The sequence below is a fragment of the Aphelocoma coerulescens genome, chromosome 2, assembly GCF_041296385.1.
Source record: "Aphelocoma coerulescens isolate FSJ_1873_10779 chromosome 2, UR_Acoe_1.0, whole genome shotgun sequence".
Lineage (NCBI taxonomy): Eukaryota > Metazoa > Chordata > Aves > Passeriformes > Corvidae > Aphelocoma > Aphelocoma coerulescens.
In genome coordinates this window covers 60,555,880-60,581,188 of record NC_091015.1, presented here as the reverse complement: position 1 = coordinate 60,581,188, position 25,309 = coordinate 60,555,880, and the positions used below count along the sequence as shown (strand labels likewise).

Here is a 25,309-nt window from a genome sequence, read left to right as displayed (position 1 = left end):
GACTTCTATACAGCAAATCTTGTGACAATAGAACTCCCCTAATGGTATTTGCATCCTGGCTTCATAGAAAAAGCTCTCTAATAACCTCCCATTTTTTCCTTGTGCTGTAATCACCTGTTATGCTTCTCACTAGTACTTCAAAGTAATTCTCTATTGTTCTGTTACTCTGAACTTCAGCTCAGCAAAGTTTAGTTTTTCAGAGCATCACAGAGGGGAATCTTAATTACTCTTTTTTTTTTTTCTTTTTTCTCTTTTCAAACAAAATCTCAATTCCATAAAACAAACAAAAAATCCTCTCAGATCTCAGAATTTCCTGCTGCTGGATTTGCAGAGAACTAAAATCAACAACAAAACATATCTAGCTTACTATGTCTCAAATTTTATCGAGAGACCTCATTCTGTCACAGCATCTACTACGGTGAGAGAACTTGAACTGTGCAAAAGGCCTAGAAGATCAGCTCTGTCCTCAGCTTTGCCAATAACTATCTAAAAATTCACAAAAATCAGCAAGACCTACTTTTTAAATTGTCCACACACCTAGGCTATGTCTCTCAAGAGCCCAAATTCCAAACCAGAAAGGCACTAACAAGATACATGTCACAAATCTGGCGTTTTAAGCGTGGTTTTCTAAAGATAAATTTAAGCTTCCAGTTCACCACTGAAAATCTGGTAGAAATCAAGCTTATACACCAAGTCATAGGCAAAGCATAGTCTACAAAAACTCTCTTCCCAAAATCCCTGCTAGTGCAAATTACTGCATGTCCTATGATCCAGATCCTACTTTGTTCCTTGAGTCCTGTGTCCAGTTCTGTCTTGTCTCATTTCAAGAAAGACATTGAGGTGCTGGAGCATGTCCAGAGAAGGGCTACAAGGCTGATGAAGGGTCTGGAACACAATTCCTATGAGGAGCAGCTAAGGGAGCTCGGGTTGTAGCCTGGAGAAAAGGAGGCTCAGGGGAGACCTTATCACTCTCTACAATTGCCTGAAAGCAGGTTGTAGCCAGGTGGGGGTCAGCCTCTTCTCCCAGATAACAAGTGACAGGATGAGAGGATGTAGCCTCAAGCTGCTCCAGGGAAGGTTCAGGCTGGACATCAGAAGGAATTTCTTCACAGAAAGGGTTGTTAAATATTGGAATGGGCTGCCCACGGAAGTGATAAAGTCACAGCTCTATGAGATATTCAAGAAATGACTGGATGTGGCACGTAGTGCCATGTGCCAGGTGGTGATGAATCAAAGGTTGGACTCGAAGATCTTGGAGGTCTTTTCCAAATGATTCTGTGTTTCATTTCCAAGCCTAAAGCATGGGGCTAGCCAGCCCTAGAGAGGGTCAGATTTTCTTTTTCCTAAAGTGTATCATAGATTCCCTACCCCCAAGAACACTTGAAATTACTCCTCTGAGACTCCTGTAGTTGCAGGACCTAACTCACTGCATGCAATCTAACAACAGGCATATCACCATAACAAAATCTTGTTAAAATCTAAATTAAATGGCACAGAACATCAAATTTAAGTTATTAAATACAAACTAGAAATTAGATTCCTGTTTTGATTCAAATATGGAAAAACGAACTTCACATTGATGTTTTAGTAGAACAGAGTCCCTCTGTTTGCAGGAGAGAACAGAATAGTTTAGCTGAGGCCAGCAGTAAGAGTTACTGCTAGTCTAAGACGCCTGCTGGAAAGTGCAATAAAGCATACAAGTCCATGTGACATCCCAATCACCATTTTTATGAACATTTTCCTATTTATTAATAGTAGCTGCTCTGAATTCCCTCAAGTTTTATGCCAACTGCCAATTCTGGGTCCAGTACAAATTTGAGATATATTACAAGTAAGTTCAGCTAGAAATGAAAATAAAAGGTGAGAAAAAAAGCTCACCATATGCCAACAAGGCAAGTTCATTGATGACAGGTAAAAGGGCAAGTGAATGGCTGCATGTACTAATAATTCTGGAAGTGTAGGTGAGTTCAACCCCTAAAGACAATGAGGAAAAGGTATCAATCATAGAGAAGAAAAAAATAGCACCAGGGAAAGTCAGTTTATTTCCCCTCCTCTTATTAAACTACATTATCTTTTTTTCTGCTCTGAGACAGTAAAACTGTTCCAACTAATCTGTAATCTTCCCCTCTGTACATCTGAACTGATACCTGAACTTTATATTGCCACTTGTATCTTATTTCCCTTTACACATAGCTCTTGGACCTCAACTGAAGACATTCAAAATATCAATCACCAATTACATTGCAGACAAAAGCATATGGAACATAAAATGTATGGGAGCATGTGGCATTCAAAGACAGATGACTTGGAAATTGGTGATACAAATCAGCACCTTTCCTGACTTGATTATTTACTAAGAGGAGATTTTTTGTAATGCACAGTCACCTCTAGGTGCTAACCAACCATTCATTATCAGCATTTTCACCAAAGAGTAGGCTGGCCTTGACAGCAAAGTTGCCTGATGTTCAAGATAAGATTTAGAATGCAACAGCTGCTTTGATTGTTGCAATATGGGTATTGATAGAGACGGAAAATTGCAAAAAACTCAGTTTATGGATAAGACATCACAATAGAAATAGTCTAAGAAAATGCCATTTACATGAAGACAATTTAACAGAGTTTGGATTTGACTTACTACACTGCTGCTGTAGAAGAATGATTTCTACTATCTCAGTATATAGACCCCCCACAAAATATAGAGCTGAACTCTCCAGGATGAGCAACATTCCTCTTTCTGGAGCTCCTCCATTGTCATGATCTACAAGGTGTCACAAAATACCTATACATTATGCATATGAAGTGGCTGCTCATGTTGTCTATAGACCAGTGTAAGAAGACAGAGCTAGACCCCAAGCCCCTTCACTGAAAAGAATGGTCCATGGAAGAGACTATTAACAGACATGCACCTGAAGGACAGACATTTCTGCAGCCTGGTTGCATAGATGTCTCCTTCCCATCTGCTTGTCCAACATTAAACCTACCTCCCACAAGTCAGGATTCAATCAGCCCATTCCAAAGGGATGTTGGTAGCTTATTTTAATACATCAGCCAAGTACATTTGGTAGTGTGAATAGCTAGTATTTAAAGTCGTTCAACATGTTTTGTTTGATTAAAAGCTTTCACAGAAAGAGTTTATTTGTGGAAAGAAATCACAATCCTTTTGAAGGAGGCACAGTGGCCAGTGCATCACAACCACTGTGAGAACTAAAAAATACACATGGACTCATTTTCCTACTGTAAAGCACAGCTTTATCAGATTGCTGTATAATGTTGCCATTTCACTTTTTTAAAATAATAATCTTATTTTCCAGAGCATAGCTCCTTGTTCTTTACAGCTGTCACTGTCAACAGTTAAGAGTGGAAAGTATGCTGCAATGTACAGCCATGTAACATCCTATTGTAAAGCAGGGACATGAAGACAATTCTGGATTGTTTGAGTAGCTTGTAGGGGTAATGTTTTCAGAAAAAAACAATTTTCAGATGCTGAACTTAAGACAATTTCACTGAGGTGATTTCTCAGCAATAATTCTCCCTCTTCCCTAGGGAGACATCAAAAAACCAGAGCACTTGCAATCACTAGACATAGCTGAAATTCTTGGAATAAGTAAGTCATTGCATTTCTGATTAAAGAGATTTTAAAGAGCAAAATCAAAGTCTCAGGAACTTTCTTTTACTCCCCAGAAAGCCCATTCTGTTTTCAGCCACTAAAACCTGGGCTTCTGTACTTTTCAAACGTAACATAAAGACAGCTTCAGACTTTCAACTCACAGTCAATTCTGTGAAAGAGATATTTACATTTGAAGTCACTGGAAAAGTAGCCAGAGAGACTAATTCAAACTGGATTTTTTCACAACCATTTTTTAAAATTATTATTAAACAGGATTCAAACTAGGAGCTTTGCATAAGCAGGAATTTAGCATGTGTGACAGAGTTGTTAAGGTAAGGCCCACTGGATCCAGTCTCCCTTACAGAAAACTCACAGACGGAAAGATGTGCAGCTCTGACAAAAGCAGGGCCTGACCCTTCCATATATTTTCCACATTACCTATTCCCCTTTACTGACCTATCCCCTTTAAATTCTCCTTCTATTTGGTTTGTCCCCTTTTCACTATACGCAACCCAATAAATCCTCCAGGGAACAACCAGTGTTTTCTGCCATATTAGTCGTCATCCTGCTTTTGCAAACTATCCCTTCTCCAGCATTTCATCCATCCTGCTTTTAGGACAGCACTAATACCACATGACTGTACCAAACACCAAATAAGTGAATATATTCTAGATTGATTTACTACAGTAATGATACATAATAGACTAAAATCATATAGTCCTTAGCTTGTACTGCTTCATAGTCACTTATCCAGCTTGTATGGCAAGAATGGTAAAAGATGTCTCCTGAAGTGCTGAAATCTGATTTCAGTGTCCTTCACAAAGCACAGGGAAGTTCATGCAAACTGGTACAGACTGAAATAGTTCTTTTGAAAGTATGTCAGTAAAAATAGATTTCATACACGTGTGTAATAAGACAAAGGTTAATTAGGTGCAACCACTTTTTCTTGAGGTCAAGAGGAGTTACACCTGGGATGATTTTAGCCTAGAATAGCCACTTATTGATGTGATTTTTCTTTTTTTTTAAACTTAGGACATATCACATCACACCATTTTTACTTGACACTAAACTGACAGGGCTAATGAAAGAAGTTATTTTGATAGGACACAACCTACTTGAAAAAAACACATCTCAGCATTCTGTACTCAGTATAACACCCAAGATTCCTGTAACTCAGAGAAGTGGGACGATATTTTATCTTCTTTTTCCTTTGCATTTTCTCTCCTTCCTCCCCCCCCCCCCCCCCCTCCCCAGTTTGTGTAGCTGTGGATTAACAGCTCCATTATTTCCTTCTCATCTCTCCTTTATGGTATCTCAAGCATATACAGCTGGTCATTGAGCACTCTTCCTAAGGATGATTCTTTCAGAACTTCTTTCAGTTCACATACCAAACCCCCAGGTTCTCCTAGTCCTGCAACAGTCCCTGTGCTAATGCTCCTTCAGAAGCAGGATCCAGAAAACTGCTGACACCTAAAGTAGTCCACTGGTACTGTAAGCCAGGCATTACCAAAACCTTGTCCGGGACTCACTAAGGTTTGCTGAAGCTGAGATGCTTTGAAGAAAAACATTTCATGCTTACCATGTAACCAGCTCCATCTTTCATTTTACTTAGATAGAAAATATCCATCTATTTCTTAAAATAATCTACCAGCGAAAGTCCTAGAAGCTTAATTAGGACTTCTGCTTCTCCCACACATTCTTTGGAAAACTTATTTACAGCACCAGTGAACACTTTCAACACAGTTATGCTCAAAGAACAGGAACCCATTAAGGTAGTTTCAAACAAGACAGTCTTTGGCCAACTTGATTTTATTCAGCTCCTTATTTTAACCCTTCACAGAAGCACTACAGTTAAAGGCTCATTAGTGTTACAGTAAGGAGCACTCTATGCCCCAAGGTTTGATCAAAAGAGAAAGACTTAAAACTCCAAAGGGCAGACAAATAAAAGTCTGATCAACAAAATACAGCAAAAAAGAAATACATGCAAGGTACTACAACACACTAAATACTGCCATTCAGAAGGTGTGAATGTCTGGTTTACTGACTTTTTTTTAACCCCAATCCCCAAACAGTAAAGGTGGGACAAAGAAATGAGATCAAATACTTCACCTTGTTTTCTTCTCTATTTAATACAGAGCAGGTGTTTCAGTATATCTTTTTAAATGAAAAAATATATAGAATCACATCTATAAAATAACTGTACAGCCCTTCCACTGAGCACTTCTTACTTTCTTGTTGATTATGCAAATGAAAGTGAGTCTGTTTGGGGTACAGCACTTGTTCAGATGCTTTGAAGCATCTTGTACAACTCCCTTTTTTTATCACTCCTCTGGCTATATAGGTACCTAATTTGGGTTTACTGGAATTAAGAGTTATAAATACATTCAGCTCATTTCATCCCTTATTCCAATTCATTTAAACTGTACAGCTACCCCCTGCCAGTCTTTACGCCTATGGTGCAACCAAACAGCTCTATCTGCTCCAGTTAGGAGGAATCTCTCTGCAAGGTTCCCATCCTGGGAACAAGTTAGAGACAGTTCCTGTGGCTTTTCAGAAAGCTTCTGAAGGACTACATTCCTGCATGGAGAAATTAATAGCTCCAAGCTTGTAAGGATTTACGTATCTCCACAAAATGTCAGTAAATCTGAAGCTATCATACCAGAGATGATGATTAGCACTGTGCATATTTAACAAAGGGGTAGTGAAATCTGATTTGCATATTTCTGACAAGCACGCAAATTCCCCACCGCTTTCACAACTTAATATCTACATGGTTCATTTTATTTTGATTAAATTTAACACATTTCACTGATGACCTTTAAGGAAATGCTCACTTCCAGACTCTTAAATGCACCGTTGACCTGATACACTTTGTCAGCAAAACAATGATTATTCCTAAAAAGCCTCTGAAAAGCTACAGTCTTACACAGATCAGTCCACAAAGTTGCCACTGACATATGCAATGCAGGGATGCAGAATTTGCATAATCAGCTCATTTGCTGCATTCAGCAACAAGGGACATACTCTGCTAATTCACACCCTCACCAGAAGGTTGCTCCAGTAAAGAGGAAATTGACACACTGTAATTCAAGAGACATGAAGTACATTAGCTGGGTAACAGCTAAGAAAATAAGCAAATGAAGATGTATGTAAGTTATTATTACCTCTGCTCCACAGACAATGAAAATGACCTTTGTTGAAAGGCTGGTTCAGAATCAGAAGGCAAAACTTCAGGTTCCCTGTAAGATAAATGTTGGTTCTCATTAGCAAGAATACTGATTTTTTGTCCTTTTTTAAAATTTTCTTCTTGCCAGATTAATTTTAGTCCAACCACATCAGAGTAACTCCACTAATTTCCTTGCTTCTTAGGTTTTACCACTGTCAGATTGAGAAGCTGTCAGAACATCATAAGATACCTTTTACTTGGTAGGGTTTTGCTAAATGTTCAATTTATAAGTGACTTTTATTTACTGAAGGCCATCCTCAACAGGACCCCACATCTATATAGCTCTCTCATTTAATCTCCCACTCGCTGCTGCTGCCTGAATGCAGCAATTACTGATATGAGCTTCACCCTGGTCTCTGTTAATGGGGAAGGCTGGAGGAGACTCCATATAAAGATGTCTCTAACCTACATCCAATATTCCACCCTCCTGGAGGATGCAGAACTCTTGCTGCCATCAGTGGCTTCTGCACCTGTGTTTTCATATCATTAGAAACTCTAATTGTGGTAGATACGTTACAAATGAAGAATGAAAGGCCATGACCCAGGAGCTTAAAACCAAAAGGTAATAAAAGCAAAAGTGTACTTTAACCTGTGTTATCTAGGTGATACTGCAGACCAAAAATCTCAGTGGATTTACCAGCCCAACTTGATTGACCTCATAAAGCCTCTTGCCCCTGCAAAACGTGCACTGTGAAAAGCCTTAAAAGAAAAAAAAATATTTATAATATGATACACTTTGAATTCAAAGAGTAAATACATAAATCTTTTGATGGCTGCCTGTGGTGGGATTTGCATTATTTCACTTCCTAATTATCTTGCCAATCATATAGGAATACAAGTTTCCCCTGGAGCTTGATAACCTTAGGCAGTCAAGTTAATGAATATTATTTGGTCATGTGAAACCACTGTAATTGAAAAAAAAAACCCTCTATCACTAGAAAGTCTTTTGAGAAGATCAGGATAGCAGGAAGTAGAAGGCTACAGCAGAAGCCTGTGGCTTAAGCCATATGATGTTATCAAGGAAAATACTGAAAATTCCTGAAGTTGAAGGAACATCTAGGGATTGGAGTTGGGAGGAGCAGTCTTTAAAATAATTAAATGTGTGGTGAGGAGAATGAAGTGAAGGTTAGCACACTGGGATACCACTGTTCTGCATCTTCTGCACCTTTTCTTTTGAGTGATTTAGGGTTTCCCTCCCCACTGACCCATTCGATGCCTCAGTTTCCTAAAACAGAAGCAACAGTATTGTCCTCCTTCATGAGAATCAAGGGAAACATAAATAAAGACTTAGATGATTTTTACTCCAGTAAAAAATCAACATGAATATCACAGCTATCTTCTGCCTGGTGCTTTCAAATACTTTTCCTCATGTCTTCTGCTTGCATCTTTGCTGACATGGGCCTCACTTCCATTTAATTAATGTATATAAAGGGGAATAAACTTTCATAGGAAATAAATGGAGAGGTTGGAAGGACCAAGTAAACACAGGAAAGTGAGGAAGTTTTTTCTTTGTGTAGTCTGAACAGTTTTGCCTTGTCCTTGAACTTTAAGAGAAAGGTAGAAAACAATACATTCAAACTAAGTGCCAATTTCCAGCTGCCTCACAGAATGGGACCTCAGCAGCAGATCTCCTAATGATTGTTAAGTGAGAAAGGCTGCCAACTCTTTGTGTTAAACATAATCATCTAGTGATGCCCTCCATTGAAAATAGCCAGCAAATATCCCAGGTTCTGTTACTGGTATGATAATACAAGCAGACATGGGTGCTGTAAGCCTGTTCTTGCTAGTGAATCACAAAAGGCATTTCTGTGCCTGTTTTAAACCCTTAAGCCTTATCAGCATATGAAAACAGCCATAGATTTCAGCTTTTTTTGCATATCGGGATTTGTACATCATTGTACTCTTGTTATATATATTAGGGTACATTTTTAAGGCCAAGGCCTGGTTGTTGGTGTCCACACAGAGATTTCTGAGGCTGATTTTCAGAGATGACACTCCAAGAGCTTCTGGTGAGGCCCGTAAGAGATGCTGGGTCTTACATGTTCAGTCATTGCAAAGAAGCCAAGCAGGTGCCCCCAGCACACACAATTAGGAGATGGGGGTGGGGTTATGTGTTTAGCATTGTCTGGTTTTTGGGTTTTTAAAAGTACAGTTATGGGTTGAAAAAGTGGAGAAATGGAAATTATTGTTTCACCTGCTCTCAAAGAAGTGAACACTCCAGTCATTTCAAACCAGTCATTTCATACAATTAATGCATGATAAAATGCTATGATTAATGCTGCCAAAATGAGCCTAAATGTCAGTATTTTAATGGTGCCTGCTGAGTTAATATAAAGCTGCACACAAGGCTCAGTCCTCGGTAGATGTAAAACAGTAATAAAATTGAGCTGCAATAATTAACAACCATTGCCCTAAAAACTATTAATAAATTGGGACATCTGATGGCAAAGACCACATTAACAGACAGAATATGCAACACCCATTACTCTGAGAAAAACTGATGAGAGCTCACTGTGCCACTGCTCCAAGCACTCTACTGGCTATCCATTTGAAAACAAATCTACTTCAAGGCCATTTATCTTTAAAAGCCCTTAACAAATTAGGAAGCATCTATCTCCTGGATTGTCTGCCCATCTATTTTTCAAAAGATAATTAGCACCCTGACCCAACCATTAATGACATTGTGCTCTGTTTAGACTAACGGGAAAGAGGATTCTGTAAGCAAGGAATCAGCAGCAAAAATAACCTGTCCCCAGATATAGGTATCTCCACTGAAGAAACTTTTGTGAGCCTTTTGCTAAAGGCAGAATAAGTTTGTCTCTTGCATAGTGTCTTCCATTTTTAGTATAATTTTCTTTTTCATTATGTACTTTTGCAGCTCTTGAGCAAATTCAACCATCTGCAGCAAAAGCAGGAAAGAATAAATTCCTCCCTAAAAAACCTCCAGCTTATTCTTGATATTTACATCAACACAGAGAATAAATGGACTCAACTCCCACAGTCAAATGTCCTCCTGTAGAAGAATTAGCCATGCACTTAAGGCCTGATTTCTACAAGAAAGGAGGATGACTATAGGAAATTTTTACTTGCATTTAAGGAACCAAATTCTTCCCCCCTCTTGTTTTTCTATTTGATGCTTATAAACCTTGCAGTCTTACTGGCATAACTTACAAAGTATGTATTAACATGTGCACAACTATGTGAACAGGCAGCTTTATGAAAAAATATAGTAAAAAAGTCTTTTAGCAGACTTGGAAAATTCTTAATCTTTGAATAAAGCTGGATCACTTTTAATCCTGCTGGAAACCTGTCCTAAGTTACAAATCAATCAATCAATCAATCAATCAATCAACAATGCCTACAAGTTTCTACTAGCAACATCAGTGAATAATCTCATCCTTTCTGAAAACTTTTTTCTTTCCCTTCTTTCTAAAATTATTAAGCTGAACTTCTGTGATGAAACTTCTCATGGTTGCTTTGAAAAGGACTTCTATCAAAGTGTTGTGAATATCCCTGATAGCCTATGCACTGCCTATGCAATGACTTTTTACCACATTGTAACTCACTCAGAACAATTCCAATATATTTTAGAGCACAGATTTGCTATTCGAAAAGCCTTCTTGGCTTCTCCCTGTCATATTATACTCATCTAGATATTTTATAAATATTTATAATATCATTATGCATTTTTTATTGATTTCCCCTTGCCATGTGCCAGTCTTCAGGCTGTATGTCTGTCACAAAGCATATGCAAAAGGCATCTATATTTTTAAAGACAACCTTTACCCTGCCAATAAAACAATATATGCCACTTTGCTTCCTTTCAGTGTTAGAATCACAGCACTAGGAGTTTTTCTGCATACTGTGAGGTTCTTGGCTATTGAATTTTCTGAGGCAAGGAAAAAACTTTCAATGCTTCAAACAAGAGGGCCTTTGGGAAAGATCACTGCTATTCCCAGACTTTCTGACATGACGCAAATGGTAATACACAATGGGGGGCACATGACTTCAAAGTCAGAGCTTTGGCTGTAGAAAGGGGCTTCCAATAAACAATTGATGTTTTGGTTTTGTTTTTTGGTATTTGTGTTTTACTGTTTGCCTAAAGAGGAGTCATTCCTTTCCTTTACAGTGATCTATCAAACATCAACAAAGAATCAGGTTTAGTACAGAGGAAAAAGTAGGAAAGAGACAGGTAGTACAGGTGCAGAGCTGAAAGCTGGAAGTTGGTTATAAGTTTCCAGAAAATTTTTGTACTGATAGAAATATATCTAAATACCCAAGATACTAACCAAGATCTATTGAAAAGACACTACAGTACACACGTTCCTGATCATATAGGTGGAATTCCAACAGCTTCTGAGAGAAAAAGCTCTGAATGATCTCACTGAAAATTTCTTCCTGCTCATGTTGCTGCTCTCACATCAGTCTACAGCTATATCATGATATATATTTAAATATACCATGACAGTAAAAACAAACAAAAAAACACAAGCCAACCAACCAACCAAAAAAACCCACAAAATCCCCCAAACAAAACAAACAAAAAACCCCAAAAACCAAACCCAACCAAACCAGCAGACAAAAAAACCCAAACAAAAAACCCCCAACAACAACAACAACAAAAACCAAAAAAAAAAAACAAAACAAAAAACCAAAACCAAAACCCAAACAAAAAAAAAACATAAAAAGAAAAAAAAAATTGGTTTCTGGTACCATAACTTACTGAGAAAATTTCTACCCATCAGATTAATTTTAAATGAACAGTCACTGCCTACTTAAATGTCAGAGTATGTAGGAAGGAACAAGATTTTTTTTCACAATTCCCAAACTGACTGATAAGATAGGAGAGCAACAGGCTGAGGCAGCTCTTTGTATGGCAGTTGAAGCTTCTTCAGCTGCACAAGAATTAACATCAAAATTGAGATTCTAATAATTCCACATAAGTGATATTTACTGTGAGCCCATCATAATAAACCCTAAAGAAAGCAGTTCATGAAACCAGCAAATATAACAAAACTACAGTGACATTAGATAAGGTTATTGCTACAGATCACCAGAGCAAGATTACCGAGGCAACTTGAGGTTTTCAAACTAAAACAAAGGAGTTTGGGGGATCAGCGCCAAATCTACACCATTTTCTGCCAAGTAAGCACCTGTCTCCAAGTGTTAAATCCAAAACTGATACTCTGCTTCAGGGCTTTTTTCAAGAGCTACCATTCACTTCCCAAACATACTCAAAAGGAACAATCTCTCCACTAGGAATGAAGTAAATGATTGATTACACAGAAACTAAGGTGGCACAGGTCCATCAGACTAAGGAGCATTCCCTGTTTCCTGAAAGAGACTTCTGCCTCACAAGACAAGATTCTGGTTTTATCAATGAATGTCTTTGGCAGCTCACTACGAGCACCATGTAGGTCTACCTTAGCAAGCAGCATAGCAGAATAAAATCAGTCTGTAAAGCAAAACTGTTGGTGCTGAAGGTATGATATTCACACTACACATGTTTTGGGAGAAAGGGAGAGAGGGAGGCTACTTCAGGTTAAGCATAGTCTGGTTTTGTAGATGTATTAGCAGTAGGAGAGCATTATGTGCATGCCTGGAGCACGTTTTTATCCAAAAGGAAATTGGTTTACATATTCCAAAACCATTCTGCAATGTAAAGCAAACCACAGCAAACAGGCAGGATCATTAGACTTGCTTCAAAATCATATTCTTGATCCAAAATAAAATGTTAATGTAAATATGCCAATAGCCACATGGCTTTTGACTCTTAAATTTTTATTTATATTTTTTAAACAATGCCTTTACCAAACTAACATGACTAATGCCACAAGATCAGTTCAGTTTACATAACACTTTTGTAATTTTATACTCATCAAAATTTGGTTCTAACTTTAGATTTTTATACTTAATAGACAATTTGACACTTCTATCTATCATGTAGGGAAGGTGTGAGGGGGAGTTAAGTCAAAACTTACAAATATAGCATTATAAATTCCTGAAGAAGCACTGAACATCAAATCCTAAGATGCTACTTTCTAAGGTTATCTTTCAGGCTAGAGACTCACTTTGAACTTAACAAATAGTGCACCTTATACAAAAACAATCCTCATTCTGCTGTTCTCTTTCTTGAGCCAAGATTTCCCCTAACAGTGCTTCCTTTCATTGGGAAGTCCAGTGCTCTGCTGTGATAGCAAGGAATATAAAAAAGGATCATTTCATAGAATCATTATGCAGACCAAATCAACACTCTAAAATATAAATATTTCACTTTTTAAAAATTTCACAACTCCTGCAGAACTACTACTCTGAAGATGGAAAAACGTCAAGTCAGTAAAATCTACTTCCTCCATCTGTGCTCTTGCTGAAAAGGTAGTTGACCGCTTTAATTCAGAGAAACAGTTAAGCTTAGATTATTGTATTAATTATGGCCACTACTTATAAAACATTGTGTAGCTGCTTTTTACCACACTGAATCCCAAGCCTCCAAATAAGCCATTTAATTTTCCTCATAACAGTGACAACTCCAATAATAAACCAGCACAAATTATGCAAAAGGATCACAGACCTTACAAACATGTTCTCAAACTTATTGAATGAATAAATCAAATATGCATACCCAACTGATTTTCATGCAAAAGTACTGTTATCCCTATCAATGCATTTTAGTGTTAATTTTTTCATGTAAATTCTATCGATTTTTAAATATTTTGCAGCTCTTAATTCTCCAAGCAAATTCCAGCAAGAAGAGTAGGAAGAAAAGGGGATTTGTGCAAACAGTCTTATTGAAAAGCTGCAATGTGTTACCCTCTGGAGAACCCTCTACAAGAATTTATGTGGATGAATTCAAACCAACTAATTTCTGACAATAAGTTACAAACATGGCCATACACATGGGATAATCTACCCACATCATCAACCACTGCGCCTAGAAGGGTGCCATGCCTTGCAACAAAATTTGTCAATTAATTCAGGTGCTTCTCTGGAGAATCTGAGAGCTGCATTTCTGATCTCAGTGTGTGATGGGACACTTCTTTTCATACTAAGTCCTATTGTCTATAGATGCATTTCTGAGTGCTTGGGACTTCAGCTCTTTATGTGTGAAACATAGTCTGGTCAAGCAGAATAAGATCACACAGTTCCCAGCAGTGAATCTTCAGTTTTAGATAACTTGTCCAGCATCACAAAGAAACTTCATGGCAGGATTCAACTCTCTAGGGCAACACCAAACTGAACTGAATCATGAGAACTGTCTATTTAAATTGAAATAATAACAATCACACTTCTTACTATTATATACATGGAAATGATGCTTGGGTCCCATTACCAACTCTCATTTGAGAAGAAACAACAGAGTAACCAGTCACTGTGGGGAGGCAGCAATGTACATAAACCATAAAACAGGCTCTTCGAGACACACACTGGCAGATGCACCATTTCCCACTGCAAAGCCTTTGGCTTGATTTACCTCACACCCATGCTGCTTCTCTCCAGAGATGTGGCCAGACCATATACCCATAATTCTGCACTTTGTGTAAATTGGACTTTCATTTCCACCTGAGCACAGCAAAGGTCAGAATTAGCTGGAAACAGCAGTGGTTTGTTTAGCTGAGATGTTATCAGCTGTTCATTTACACTCTTCCAGTTTTCAAGACTGGACTCAAATTGTCCAACAATCCAAAAAGAGAGATTTCTGATACGGGCACAGACAAGTAGAGGTCTAGAATATTATTCAGATACGTTTCATCCTGTGGCATGGGAAAAAACAGCCGAGTGAGACCGAAGCGATGAAAAGTAAGTGAAATAGCAGGAGGAAAGACAATTTTGTGCAGAATGGCAAGACTAGCCCCCAAGGCTGCAGAATCTGACATAACTTTCACACTTAAGGTAAACTTTAAAAATGCATGAATGTCATTGCAACTACATTGTAAAAAAAAATACTAAGTGCTTTGCTTTGTTATTCACAGGCAAGTCATCATCTGAAACAGTACCCGTTTTACACCTTGTAAGTTTGATACCAGTTGGAAGATCTTAAGAGACAAGAAATAGACATACAGGCTTGCTATAAAAATATTGATAGTGTTATGGTAAAATTGACTTTAGTGTTTAAAATTTCTAGGCACAGAGCATTTGTTTGGAGCTTAAATCTGCATCAAAGTGAAAATATAAGCAAATCTTGAGAAAATCTATGAAATTTCCATTTTATCTTCAGGCTGGAAAATAAACACAAATTACAGTACAAAGTTAGCTTCTATTCATAACTTCCACCCCCCTCCCCCCCCCCCCCCCCCCCAAAAAAAAAAGACATTAGAATAACTTCCCTTTCAAAAAACTTTAGGAATCACTGACTGATCTCTTCAGTGCCATGCAAACAACTATTACTATTCAAGGAAGTTCCAACCTTAAAAGAAAACTCGAGATAGGTGCTCACTTTCTAGCTGCGTAATAGCCAGGTCTAATATACTGCCCTCCATGCATTTTAAAAACACCGTATCAACACCGTCTGAATACATCACACTAACGATACTTGGTATCTGGGATGTCTCCATTTCCAAGGATACAACCAGGCATACAAGCTCCCCTGGCAGTCGATATCATCAGCTCAATCTGCACACAGCAAGGGCAAGGTGACTTCAAGGAATCTCAAGGCAGGGCAGGCAGATGTCAGCAGTCTCTCTGGGCAAATAGGTACGAAACACTACCCCCTCTGCAAACATTCAGCTCAGCAAACAGTACAGTGCCATTTCACCTATCTGTGGTCAACAGATATCTCTGGATATTTTCTACAGGATTAAAAAGATTAATATGTATTTAATGAGTCACATATTGGAGTACTGACCAAAGAGTAGGAACCATGGGAACACATAAGTGCCTGACTGCACAGCATTTAAAACCTCTGCTCTGCTGCTACCAAGCACTCCACTGAAACTCCAGTTACTGACACTAACACATCCTATGCACGTAAAAGTCTGATTTCTATTTGCACCAAGATGTACCTTAAATTTAAGAAGCTGATGGAACCTGATGCCTCCTCTGATGTCAAAACACCAACCCATCCACCACCAAGACATTTCTCTACGGATCTCATCTGAAGGGCATGTTTGAAGTAGCTGTTTTCGGAGCATACCTGTTAGATCCTGCTTCGTATTGTCAGCTATCTGCTTTTTAAAATCTGGGAAGGAGCTATACCTTTTATCAGCATAGATAAAGTTAGTGTGTGCCCTCAGGAGGCTGATGACCCATGTTCTGGTTCCCTCTCAGAGGGAATTCGCATCTAAATTCAGTCAAGACAGTACTCTCCTCTCCAGACATGACAAAATTAAATATATTAATGGAATTATTTTCATAAAACAGTTAAACAGGGAAGTCTGATTCTGCAGTCCACCGACCTGAACTCTGTTTGTGCTCCAACTTACTCAAACCGCTCTTTCCCACTTTGAGTACATCCTCCAATTACTTCCCCATGGTATTACAAGAACACTATATCCATTGTTGCCTCCTTCCTAATGTGTGACATGCTTTCAGAGAAAAGTTTAACCTCTGGTTTTGTAGGATAATTTTCAGGCAAGAAGAGTGGTTTTCTCACTATCTTCAGATTCAGCACTAGCAGTCATAAAAGGAGGGAATAACTTTCTGTAGCACAGCATAAGATGTCCAAATCCAACAGAGCAGGATTTTAGATGCTTCAGTCTTCCCACTTCTCATGGTATTCCCACTGACAAACTCAGCTTGATTCCTTCTTAGTACATTTATGCTGATGGGTTGTACTCTTTGTGTACAATTTCTCCCCCTGATGTGTATATACAGTCCTACTACCATGCTCAGAACAAGTACATCTAAAAGTGTACTTTTAGAACGTGACTGAAAGTCCTGTGTGCATTTACTGAATAGCCCAGGGGATAAAATCCAGTATAATGTAGTGACGGCACACAGTAATGTCCCATCTTCAGAAAAAGGAAAATAGGCATTATGTGACTGCAGGAAGATCACACTCCTATTCAGCAAATGAGTCAATATGAAAAAACAGACGTTCCTTTCCACTCCTCAGCCTTATTTTATCAGAAACATTACAAATCACAGATGGCTTCTGACCAAACTCCAGTGTGGATAATTACAGGCTTCTCTTTCCCTACTTCTGTTCAGCCATCCAATGAAATACAATATCTTTTACTGTCCTGAACTCATATGCACTAATTAAGCACTTATTTAAAAGCACCAAGCATTCAACCAGGTTATGATGGACTTTGGAGATGGTTGGATTTCATATTTAGTAAGTTCAATGAGTTTAAAAAAGTTGAGCAAATTGTGACCTCAGTAACCATTATTTACTCCTCAGATATAATGGATGAGACTGATGAGTAAACTCCCATTGACTCCCAGGATTTCACCTCACATACTTTCATGACAATCCATGCTGAGACAGTTGGTTCTGCAACACCTCAAACCCCTTTGCGGTGAATGCCAGAGAGGACAGTTGTGCCTGTACCATCTTTTCGGTCTTGCCGTTTTCCCAAAGCAGATTCCTCTGTACTTTGAAGGGAGTAGATCTGGTACAAGGTCCAGAGTGCCATCCAGAAGGTTCAGAAGGGCAAAAGGGGCTTTCCAGGTGGTCATAGCAACAGCCCACACAAGTGGTGGTGGCAGTGGGAGGGTGTTTAGGCCTCTGGAGTAAGATTCTGGCAAAGAGTCATGAGGAGGGGAACCTTTTCCAATACTACAATGAGAACTCTTTTAACAAATATAGGAAGAAAAGGCAATGACTAATTTCCCAACCTTCACAAACATTTCACTTCTAAAATTATGTCTTTGATTTCATGAGCTTCATTTTATTATTTCTAGAGTTAATTTTTTTACCTGATGAAGGCAGCTCAGTTTTTCTGTCTGTTTTAGCACATTCTATAACTTTACATCCACCACTGGCTTCTTTTTTCAACATAACATTTTTAAGACCTACCTCTATATATTTTATAAATAGATAAATCTACACTTGGAGAAAACAAGGTAAAATAAACAAAAAGGAAGATAAAAACCACAAAGGCGATGAAAATTGCATTACATTATCAGTCAGGTAAGGAATTTTTATGTAACCTGGATGAAATTCCTCTTCACATTTTATTCTGTAATATGTCATTGTGTTGCATCTGGCAGAAAAATAAGACCTAAAATCAAAATTTTGTTGACTGAATAGCTACAATAAGCTTACTCAAATCAAGAACCACCCAAAACCTGTGCCTTGGAATAAAACTAGGGGGTGATAAAGAAACAAACTGAGAACACTACCAGAATATTGATGCTTCTTCCAGAGGTATTAAAAAAATTACCTAATGCTGAAAATTTTGTAATGAGAGCTGTTCATCATTCATATAACTTTTAAACAAGATTGAAAAAGCCCTTTGCAAGTAAATGGTGTGATAGCATTACTGGGACCACTGTAGTCTGGCAGAACTGGACACCATATCCAGCAAATATCAGCTCACAAAAAAGTAGGTCATGCCTGTAAGTAGACTACTTACTCAAGCAGACCCTCCAAATCATTATGACAAACTGTTCCCATAAGATACCTGTCACACCAATAAAGTTCGGTAGGTGTAGTCACTACACAAAGTCTATGAGAACCGCTTTTATTATAAGCCACTTGTGCTTGTTTACAGTCCCTTGTTTTGACATGCTGCACATGATGCATAATTAAAGATAATTGTTACTTTCTTCCTTTTCTCACAATACAGTAAAGCCTGTAAACAAAGACAAGCTCTGGGACCATTAAGAGAGGCTCTTGTTTGCAGACTGTCTTTCCAACCAACTACTTCAATTTCAATGCTAAAACTGTCAAGCTTAATTGAGAGTTATGGGGCATGACCATTTCAAAACTATAAATCCATACAGTAGAAAAGTATAATGACTGCCTTAGTGAACATCTCTTTTTAAATAAGCAATATTGCTTACCAAGACCTAATTTAGGTTCCTTATACACAACATTGTATCGTAAATAATTTTATTACTTCTCCTGAAGTGAATATATAAAGTCATTTCATCCTGATGTCTTCTGGTTTATTTGACTATTTAAAGTGGACCTCAAATTATATTTTAGAGCTTACACCACTACTCCGTCCAAATCCACCAAGCTCTTTGTGATCCTCCAAAAAGTTCACAGAGAACTGTCTTTCTCTCCAGCTTTTTAGTATTTTTTTTCTAAAGTATCTTTGCCTTTTGAGTGTGCACAGCTGTCCACACATCCTCACAGCTTCAAGCAGAATGATAATGAGAAAGAGGTACCAAGAGCTCACCAATTAAGCACTGCCCTTTAAAAACATGTTTAACATCCAGCACACCCAGCGACACAGTCCAAAAAATCCACCAAAACAGCACTGTAGTGCAGGCTTAGATTTAAACCTTAAAGCCACATTATCCATTCCAGAAGAACCATGGGTTTATTTCCGTTTTAACAGTGCTTAGGTCTTCTACCAGAACCTCTGCAAGATCAGTGCTCTAGGGAGCACCCAACCAAGTGAGAAAAGCCAGTGCAACCTGAGTCATATTAGTACTTTCAGCCAGAAATTGAGATTTAACAGACAACTGATTACTGTGCTTCAAAGGCTTGAACCTCACCGTACTGGACAGATTTTAAAATCAATCAAATGTTGCCATTTTCAGTGTGAAAAAAGTCTCACATACAGTCTTACCATTAGCTTTCACATATTTAAAGTGATTTTCTAGACTTTGCAGCAAAGGAGTTGCCCTTTAAAATGAAAATCCTAAAGGCTTAAACCAGAAGGGTGATTAAAACTATACCATGTTTATTACTATTTCTTAATCTAATGACTTTTGTAATATGACTGCATGAGGAGACCTTTGGCTGTCTCCATCTGCTTCATGGGCTAACAGATTAGTTCAATTTATAGAACTGATGATCATATAATAGTTGGTCTAGAGGCACCCACTTAAAATAAAAGTTTTTAAGGAAACTTTAATGGTTTCTATCCTGATGAGATTTTTTTTATGTGTTAAACAACGTTTGGGTCAAGATATAGAGGAAAAAATGGCTTAACATGTAAAAGCATAATTTATGCAAACTAAACATAATGGTAAAAGACTTATCAGCTGTTTATCAGATCCAGAGAGACAAAGAAAATACACCCTGGCCAGCATGTTAGTACATCTGGGGAGAAGATAGTAAGAAAAGGAGATACACTTCTCTCATCTTCATTACACTATCTGGAAAAAGTGGTTAATAATAATAATAATAATAATAATAATAATAATGCTTTGAACTTAAATTTCCATTTGTAGATTTGAAATCACTTTACAAAGGGGCATAAGCATTATTGTTCTCATTTCACAGTTGGCCTCACTAAGTACAGAGATTTGTAGCAATTTGTATGAGAAGCAGCATCCCCTAGTGAATAAGTTAAAGAGTCTGAAATTATGTCCCCAGGGTTTTCTTCCCACCTAAACTGCAAACTTCAGACTACACCAATATCCACCGTGGCAAAACCAGACACAGCCCATCTGAAATTGGGAGGGTTTCTGCATGGGAATAGGAACACAAGCCAGAAATACATAATATAGATATAAAGAATTTCTGCCTTTACATTGATCTAGTCACTTAAAATTAACTTTCTGGAACCCTGGGGAGATGGTCATCACAGAGGTCATCAGACTGTTCAAACACAAAAAAATGCCAAGAAATTAAATGGCATATTTTCAGAAGAAAAAGGAAATAATAAGATACATAGCAGTGGACAACCTGGAGTTTGATCAGGAGAGTTCCTTAACCACCAACATCACACTCTTTTCTCCTCTCTTGTTGACAAAAGATCTTTCATCCTCATTTCCTCTAATAATGTTTCTCTTACTCAGTATTATTCCTCCTCTGGACAACAGCTCGTGCACACGGCAACAACTTTACCCACAGGTTTTAAATTTTGTCATGAAAAGCACTTCTGTGTGGTAAGTCCAAGGATTCAGAAAAATATTCGTACATCTTCTCTGTTAACAGAAATAATTTAAGTATATTTTATTCTCAAATATCAGTTGGTCACTTAGGTTAAACTTTAACCAACATTTCCAATTTCAAGCTGGATTAAAGGCTAAAAATGAGGAAGCAGTATGGTATTTTTCTTTTTTAGAATTATGGGAATGATAAAAATCAGGCTAAAAGGCTAACAGGTAGAAAGAAATGTTTTCAAGGTCACAAGCTTAAAACTATAATCTATTCTTCAAAAAGCTGTTTTATTTCAGAGCCAGGCCTATAAAGTCAAAAGAATCTCTCATCAGCTTCAAAACTACTCCAGTTTTTTTCCCCAAATATCAGTTGGCCAAGAAAGGATACCAACACAGCCACAGTTAGGAGATTAAGCCAAAAATGTTTGCAGACTTTTAACTTTAAATAAACAGAGGCCTTACAAAACTGGTACTTTAAAGAAAAATTACAATAGTTGCCACTGAAATCAATCTGCAATAGCCTGTACATGTAAAACTTGTAAGGACAATCAATTTTTGGCATACAGGAGGAAAACAAACAAAAGTGAATTGTCAAAACAGATAAATAAAAATGCTAAATGCTTTTAGTGCAATAATAGTTTAGTAACTTTTATACAGAATATGGGTATAAAATAGTCAGGTCATGCTACTTTTCCAAGCATAATCTGTCAGATAAAAAACAGAAGATACCAAACTGGGGTCATAGTAATTCACGATTTTGCTACAGATGTTGACACCCCTGCAAAATTTTGTCATTCAGAATTCATAAACAAGTGGTCAAAAGGACTATTAAATAATTTAAATTTAAAAACAGAGTAACTTTTTCCATTCTTTTACACTTCTCATAAACACAGAAAAGCCACTTCAAATTCGTCAGAAAAAACCCCAGCTGCATCAGTTCTCTCTTCTGTTACTCTTTTGTGTCAAGGCATAAATCCATGATGGACTCATACTAAATTGTCCCTAGGGCTACACCTGGTATGCTGTGCTTTTGGAGACTTTAACAGTGTTTGTTTACACATTTACCTCTAACGCTCCTTGGCTACTACAGCTGGTCAAACTATAACACGTGTTGATAGTGGTGGCAGGCAGAGCAAAACCTTTGGGTGATATGCAGAAAACCAGAGACATTTAGTTTGACCAGCAGTATCAAGATCTCTTGATCAGTTCTGCAGCACATCCCAGTGAGCGGCGGTCTCAGTGATGGCCCTTTTCCTTCCCTAACCTGGGCATTACAGGGTTGCCCACCTGGGAGTGTCTCCTCTCAGGACTCATTAGGTCAGGGAAGATGGTGCAGGAGAGCCTTGCACTCTGCAGAAAAATTCACCAGAGAAGTAGCAGAAATTGTGATCTGCTGTTTTAGTGTACTTCTGTGTTAAGAACTTTCACTTCACTCTAACTGTACTACAACCACATCAAGGTTTCCTGTCAGCATGATATACTGGGAATACACATTCTCTCCAGCTTAACACTTCTTATGCTACCTCCCACTGTCTCCCTAAAGCCACAACAAAGATCACTATCGACTAATATGACAACACCTAACAAGGGTACAGCTTCAACTGTAAGTTTGATCCTGTCTACAACGCTCATATGCCTCCAGCAGATGCTTCATATGTCTGATTTTGAAACAGGAGGTAGCATTGCAACTAAATGCAGATGAACTTAGGAAAACATATCAAATATAAGTTTTTATTTTAGAAAGCATATTCAAAGTGCACCTCTAAATATGGGTAGAATGAAAGAAAAGAAGCATGAATGCTGGTCCCCTCAGGACTGGGATGATTTTCTAGTTTTGCATGTGAATATATATAAATCTTTAATCAACATTCCTAATTTCTGCACCAGGACAAATTTAGAGGAAGCAGAAGTCAAAGGAGGAAAATAAAGAAAGCTGAAAGCATAAAAATATTCATGCACATAAACACATGTGCACACCCCCACACATCCAGTAAGATCTACTTTGCCTTATGGGATTACTGCTCTGTATTTAGCTAATGGATTAAGCACCAATAATTTAGGGAAAAAAAAAAAAAAAAAAAGAGATGAATATTACTTTTTCAATAAAAATAAGTCAAGGATTTAAAATAGAAAAGCCTTTTTAATGAAAAACAAATGGCATTTAAAACTTAATAGCCTTTAGGTCTGATAAAAAAGTCAAAGCCTTTACTTAAAGAAAAGAAGTTTTAATAATCACAGGCACTGCTATGCACAAAAGGCACCACTCGCAACGCAGTGAGTTCTACTTATGGCAGTCTGGATATGGCAAATGATAGGACACTAATGGAAGAAAAAACATATGCCTAGAAGCAAGATGAAAAATGGTCTAAATCAGGTGAAACTGAGGGGCCATTAAATTTTTCTTTTATGAACACTTTTAAAAAACATTAGCAAGTGTAAACAGTCTTAACTCTAGTGACGACAAGTCAAATCAAACAGATCTTTAGCAACCCCTAACTAAAGAAAAGGGGTTACAACATTTAGGGAAACTTTCCCAGATTAAGCACACACTGAGCTGGCACATGGCATGTGCTGGTACTGTGATACTGACTGCTCTCTGGGGCATCACCAGTGTGATTTGTGGGGACTTAGGAAGCACTGAGACATACCCAAGCTGGCAGTAATGACTGGTGAAACAGTCTCATAACCAGACAAATATTTCACTGGCACAATCACATAGAGTCAAACCTAAATGTAATGGGCACAATCTCCATCCCAGGGATTGTCACAGTATCCAAATGACTTGCTAAGTTTGAGCCCTTTAGAGAGATCCTAAACCCACAGCCTAAAGTTCTGTGTTTATTTTCTAAAGGGCCACCATTTCACCCCATGTGCCAACTAAGAAAGTCTGTGCCACTAACTTTACTTCATCTTCGTGCCATTTTCCTGACCGACAGTAAAAGAACAGGATGTTTTGACTATTAGGAGAAAAATTAGTGAAAGAAATTCTAGATATGAAGTGTGCACACAAGCATTTCAGTGAGGCAAAACCAAGTAAAAGCTTCAGCAAAGCAGCTCTTATATTGCAATCCCTCTTCCAGCTTTTCTTCATCGCCAGTATGCTGCCTTTTAGGTTTATCCTCTCCCAAGATTCCCTCCTGCATGCAGTCTTACTACCTTATTGAAATATTCAGTACCAACAATACCGTTCATACACTACACTTACCTTCAATAGCTGCATTTGATGGGCTTAAGAACCACCAAAAGCCAGGTAATACAAAGGTCTTTTTTTCAGTCTCCCTTAATATTACTGTTCTAAAAGATGTATTAAATTCTTTTGTCTTAAATAGTCTAAGAGAATGCCCTCCCTTATTTCATTTTTTTGCTATAATGATGAACAGATAAAACAGGTGAGCAACACCACATTTTTTTTTCATTTTCCAGAGAGAAGATAATGGTTTAGATGGATGTGCCCTATCAACTGCAGTATGCAAGTTAATGAGGAAAGTTTCACACCTGTAGTTTTAAAATCAATGAAATTGAAGTCTCGATGAAAAAACAAAACAGCAGAGTGCAGATGAAGGTTTACTTCTAACTCTCTATTCCTTAGAAAGCTAAAATCACAACCATATACAACACAATAAAACTACATATGGTGCTTACCCTGCAAAAATCTTGCTGAGGCATTTTGGTTTGGTTTGGTTTTGTTTTAATAAATGTAAACCTATACTTCTCAAAGCATTTTGAAATTCAGATGACAATTCAAAGGACTGCTACGTATACCTCTACAGACACGCAAATGAGTATTTTCTTCTAATTACCTTACTCTGCTGATGTGGAACATGAAAAAAAAATCACGTAGTTTCAGTATTAAAAAAGAGATTAAAATGCCCCATTTGGCACCAAATGCTATCATCATAAAAGAAATGAGGGAACCTGAAATGTTTCCACTTTTTGAATATCCAGTTCAAATCTAAAAGCCATGAATTTAAAAATAATTTGGATCTGAACTGAGTAACCATCCAAACATTCTTGAGTGACAACACAAAAATTGCTCATAACATGTTCTGACCTCCAAAAACTGAAAAACACTAGCACTCTAGTGGAAACTTGATGCTAGGCAGCTACCTAGAAGAGGGAGTGTTTACAAGGTCACCAGTGAACCAAGCAGCCAGCCTGCTGCAGTGCTTGCACAGTGAATTAGGCTGGATCAGCTAAATAAATACAAGATAAAAGGTGCTGATTTTCCAAATGAGTAGGTGTTTCTTGGGTATGGCAGTGTATCACTTCATCTGCTCTGCATCTTCAAATCAAACCCCACCAAACAAAACCAAAATCACCCACTAAATTAACTAAATGCACAATGGCACTAATACCACCTGGCTGAGCTGGCCGTTTCCACACAAGGAACAGTTTTTAGCAGAGTTGGATACCTGCACCTGGCTTTCGGGTACCTTCTCTAAGTCCCAGTTGAATGACAGCCAAGCTGTATAAATTGACATCTTGCGCACACAGCAGCATCCCCAAGGTGCCAGCTCAGACCGAGCTGCTAC

The 25,309-nt window shown here is 37.9% G+C and overlaps 1 protein-coding gene across 9 annotated transcripts in view; it reads right to left on the bottom strand.

Moving 5' to 3' along the window:
- TPK1 (thiamin pyrophosphokinase 1) overlaps positions 1-25,309 on the bottom strand; it is a 314,358-nt gene that overhangs the window by 249,674 nt on the left and 39,375 nt on the right. For 5 of the 9 annotated variants that reach the window (XR_011149067.1, XM_069007750.1, XM_069007742.1 and 2 more), the window contains exon 2: positions 6,772-6,846. The exons of 2 other annotated variants lie outside the window; for them this stretch is intronic. Coding sequence is in view for 2 of the 7 variants with exons in the window: in XM_069007750.1 (XP_068863851.1) it covers positions 6,772-6,846 (75 nt within the window). In the remaining 5 variants the exon portion in view is untranslated. Of the gene's footprint in view, positions 1-6,771; positions 6,847-7,023; positions 7,046-7,422; positions 7,495-25,309 lie in introns of those variants that run through there. 2 more of the 9 variants (XM_069007745.1, XM_069007747.1) reach the window with 2 other exon arrangements.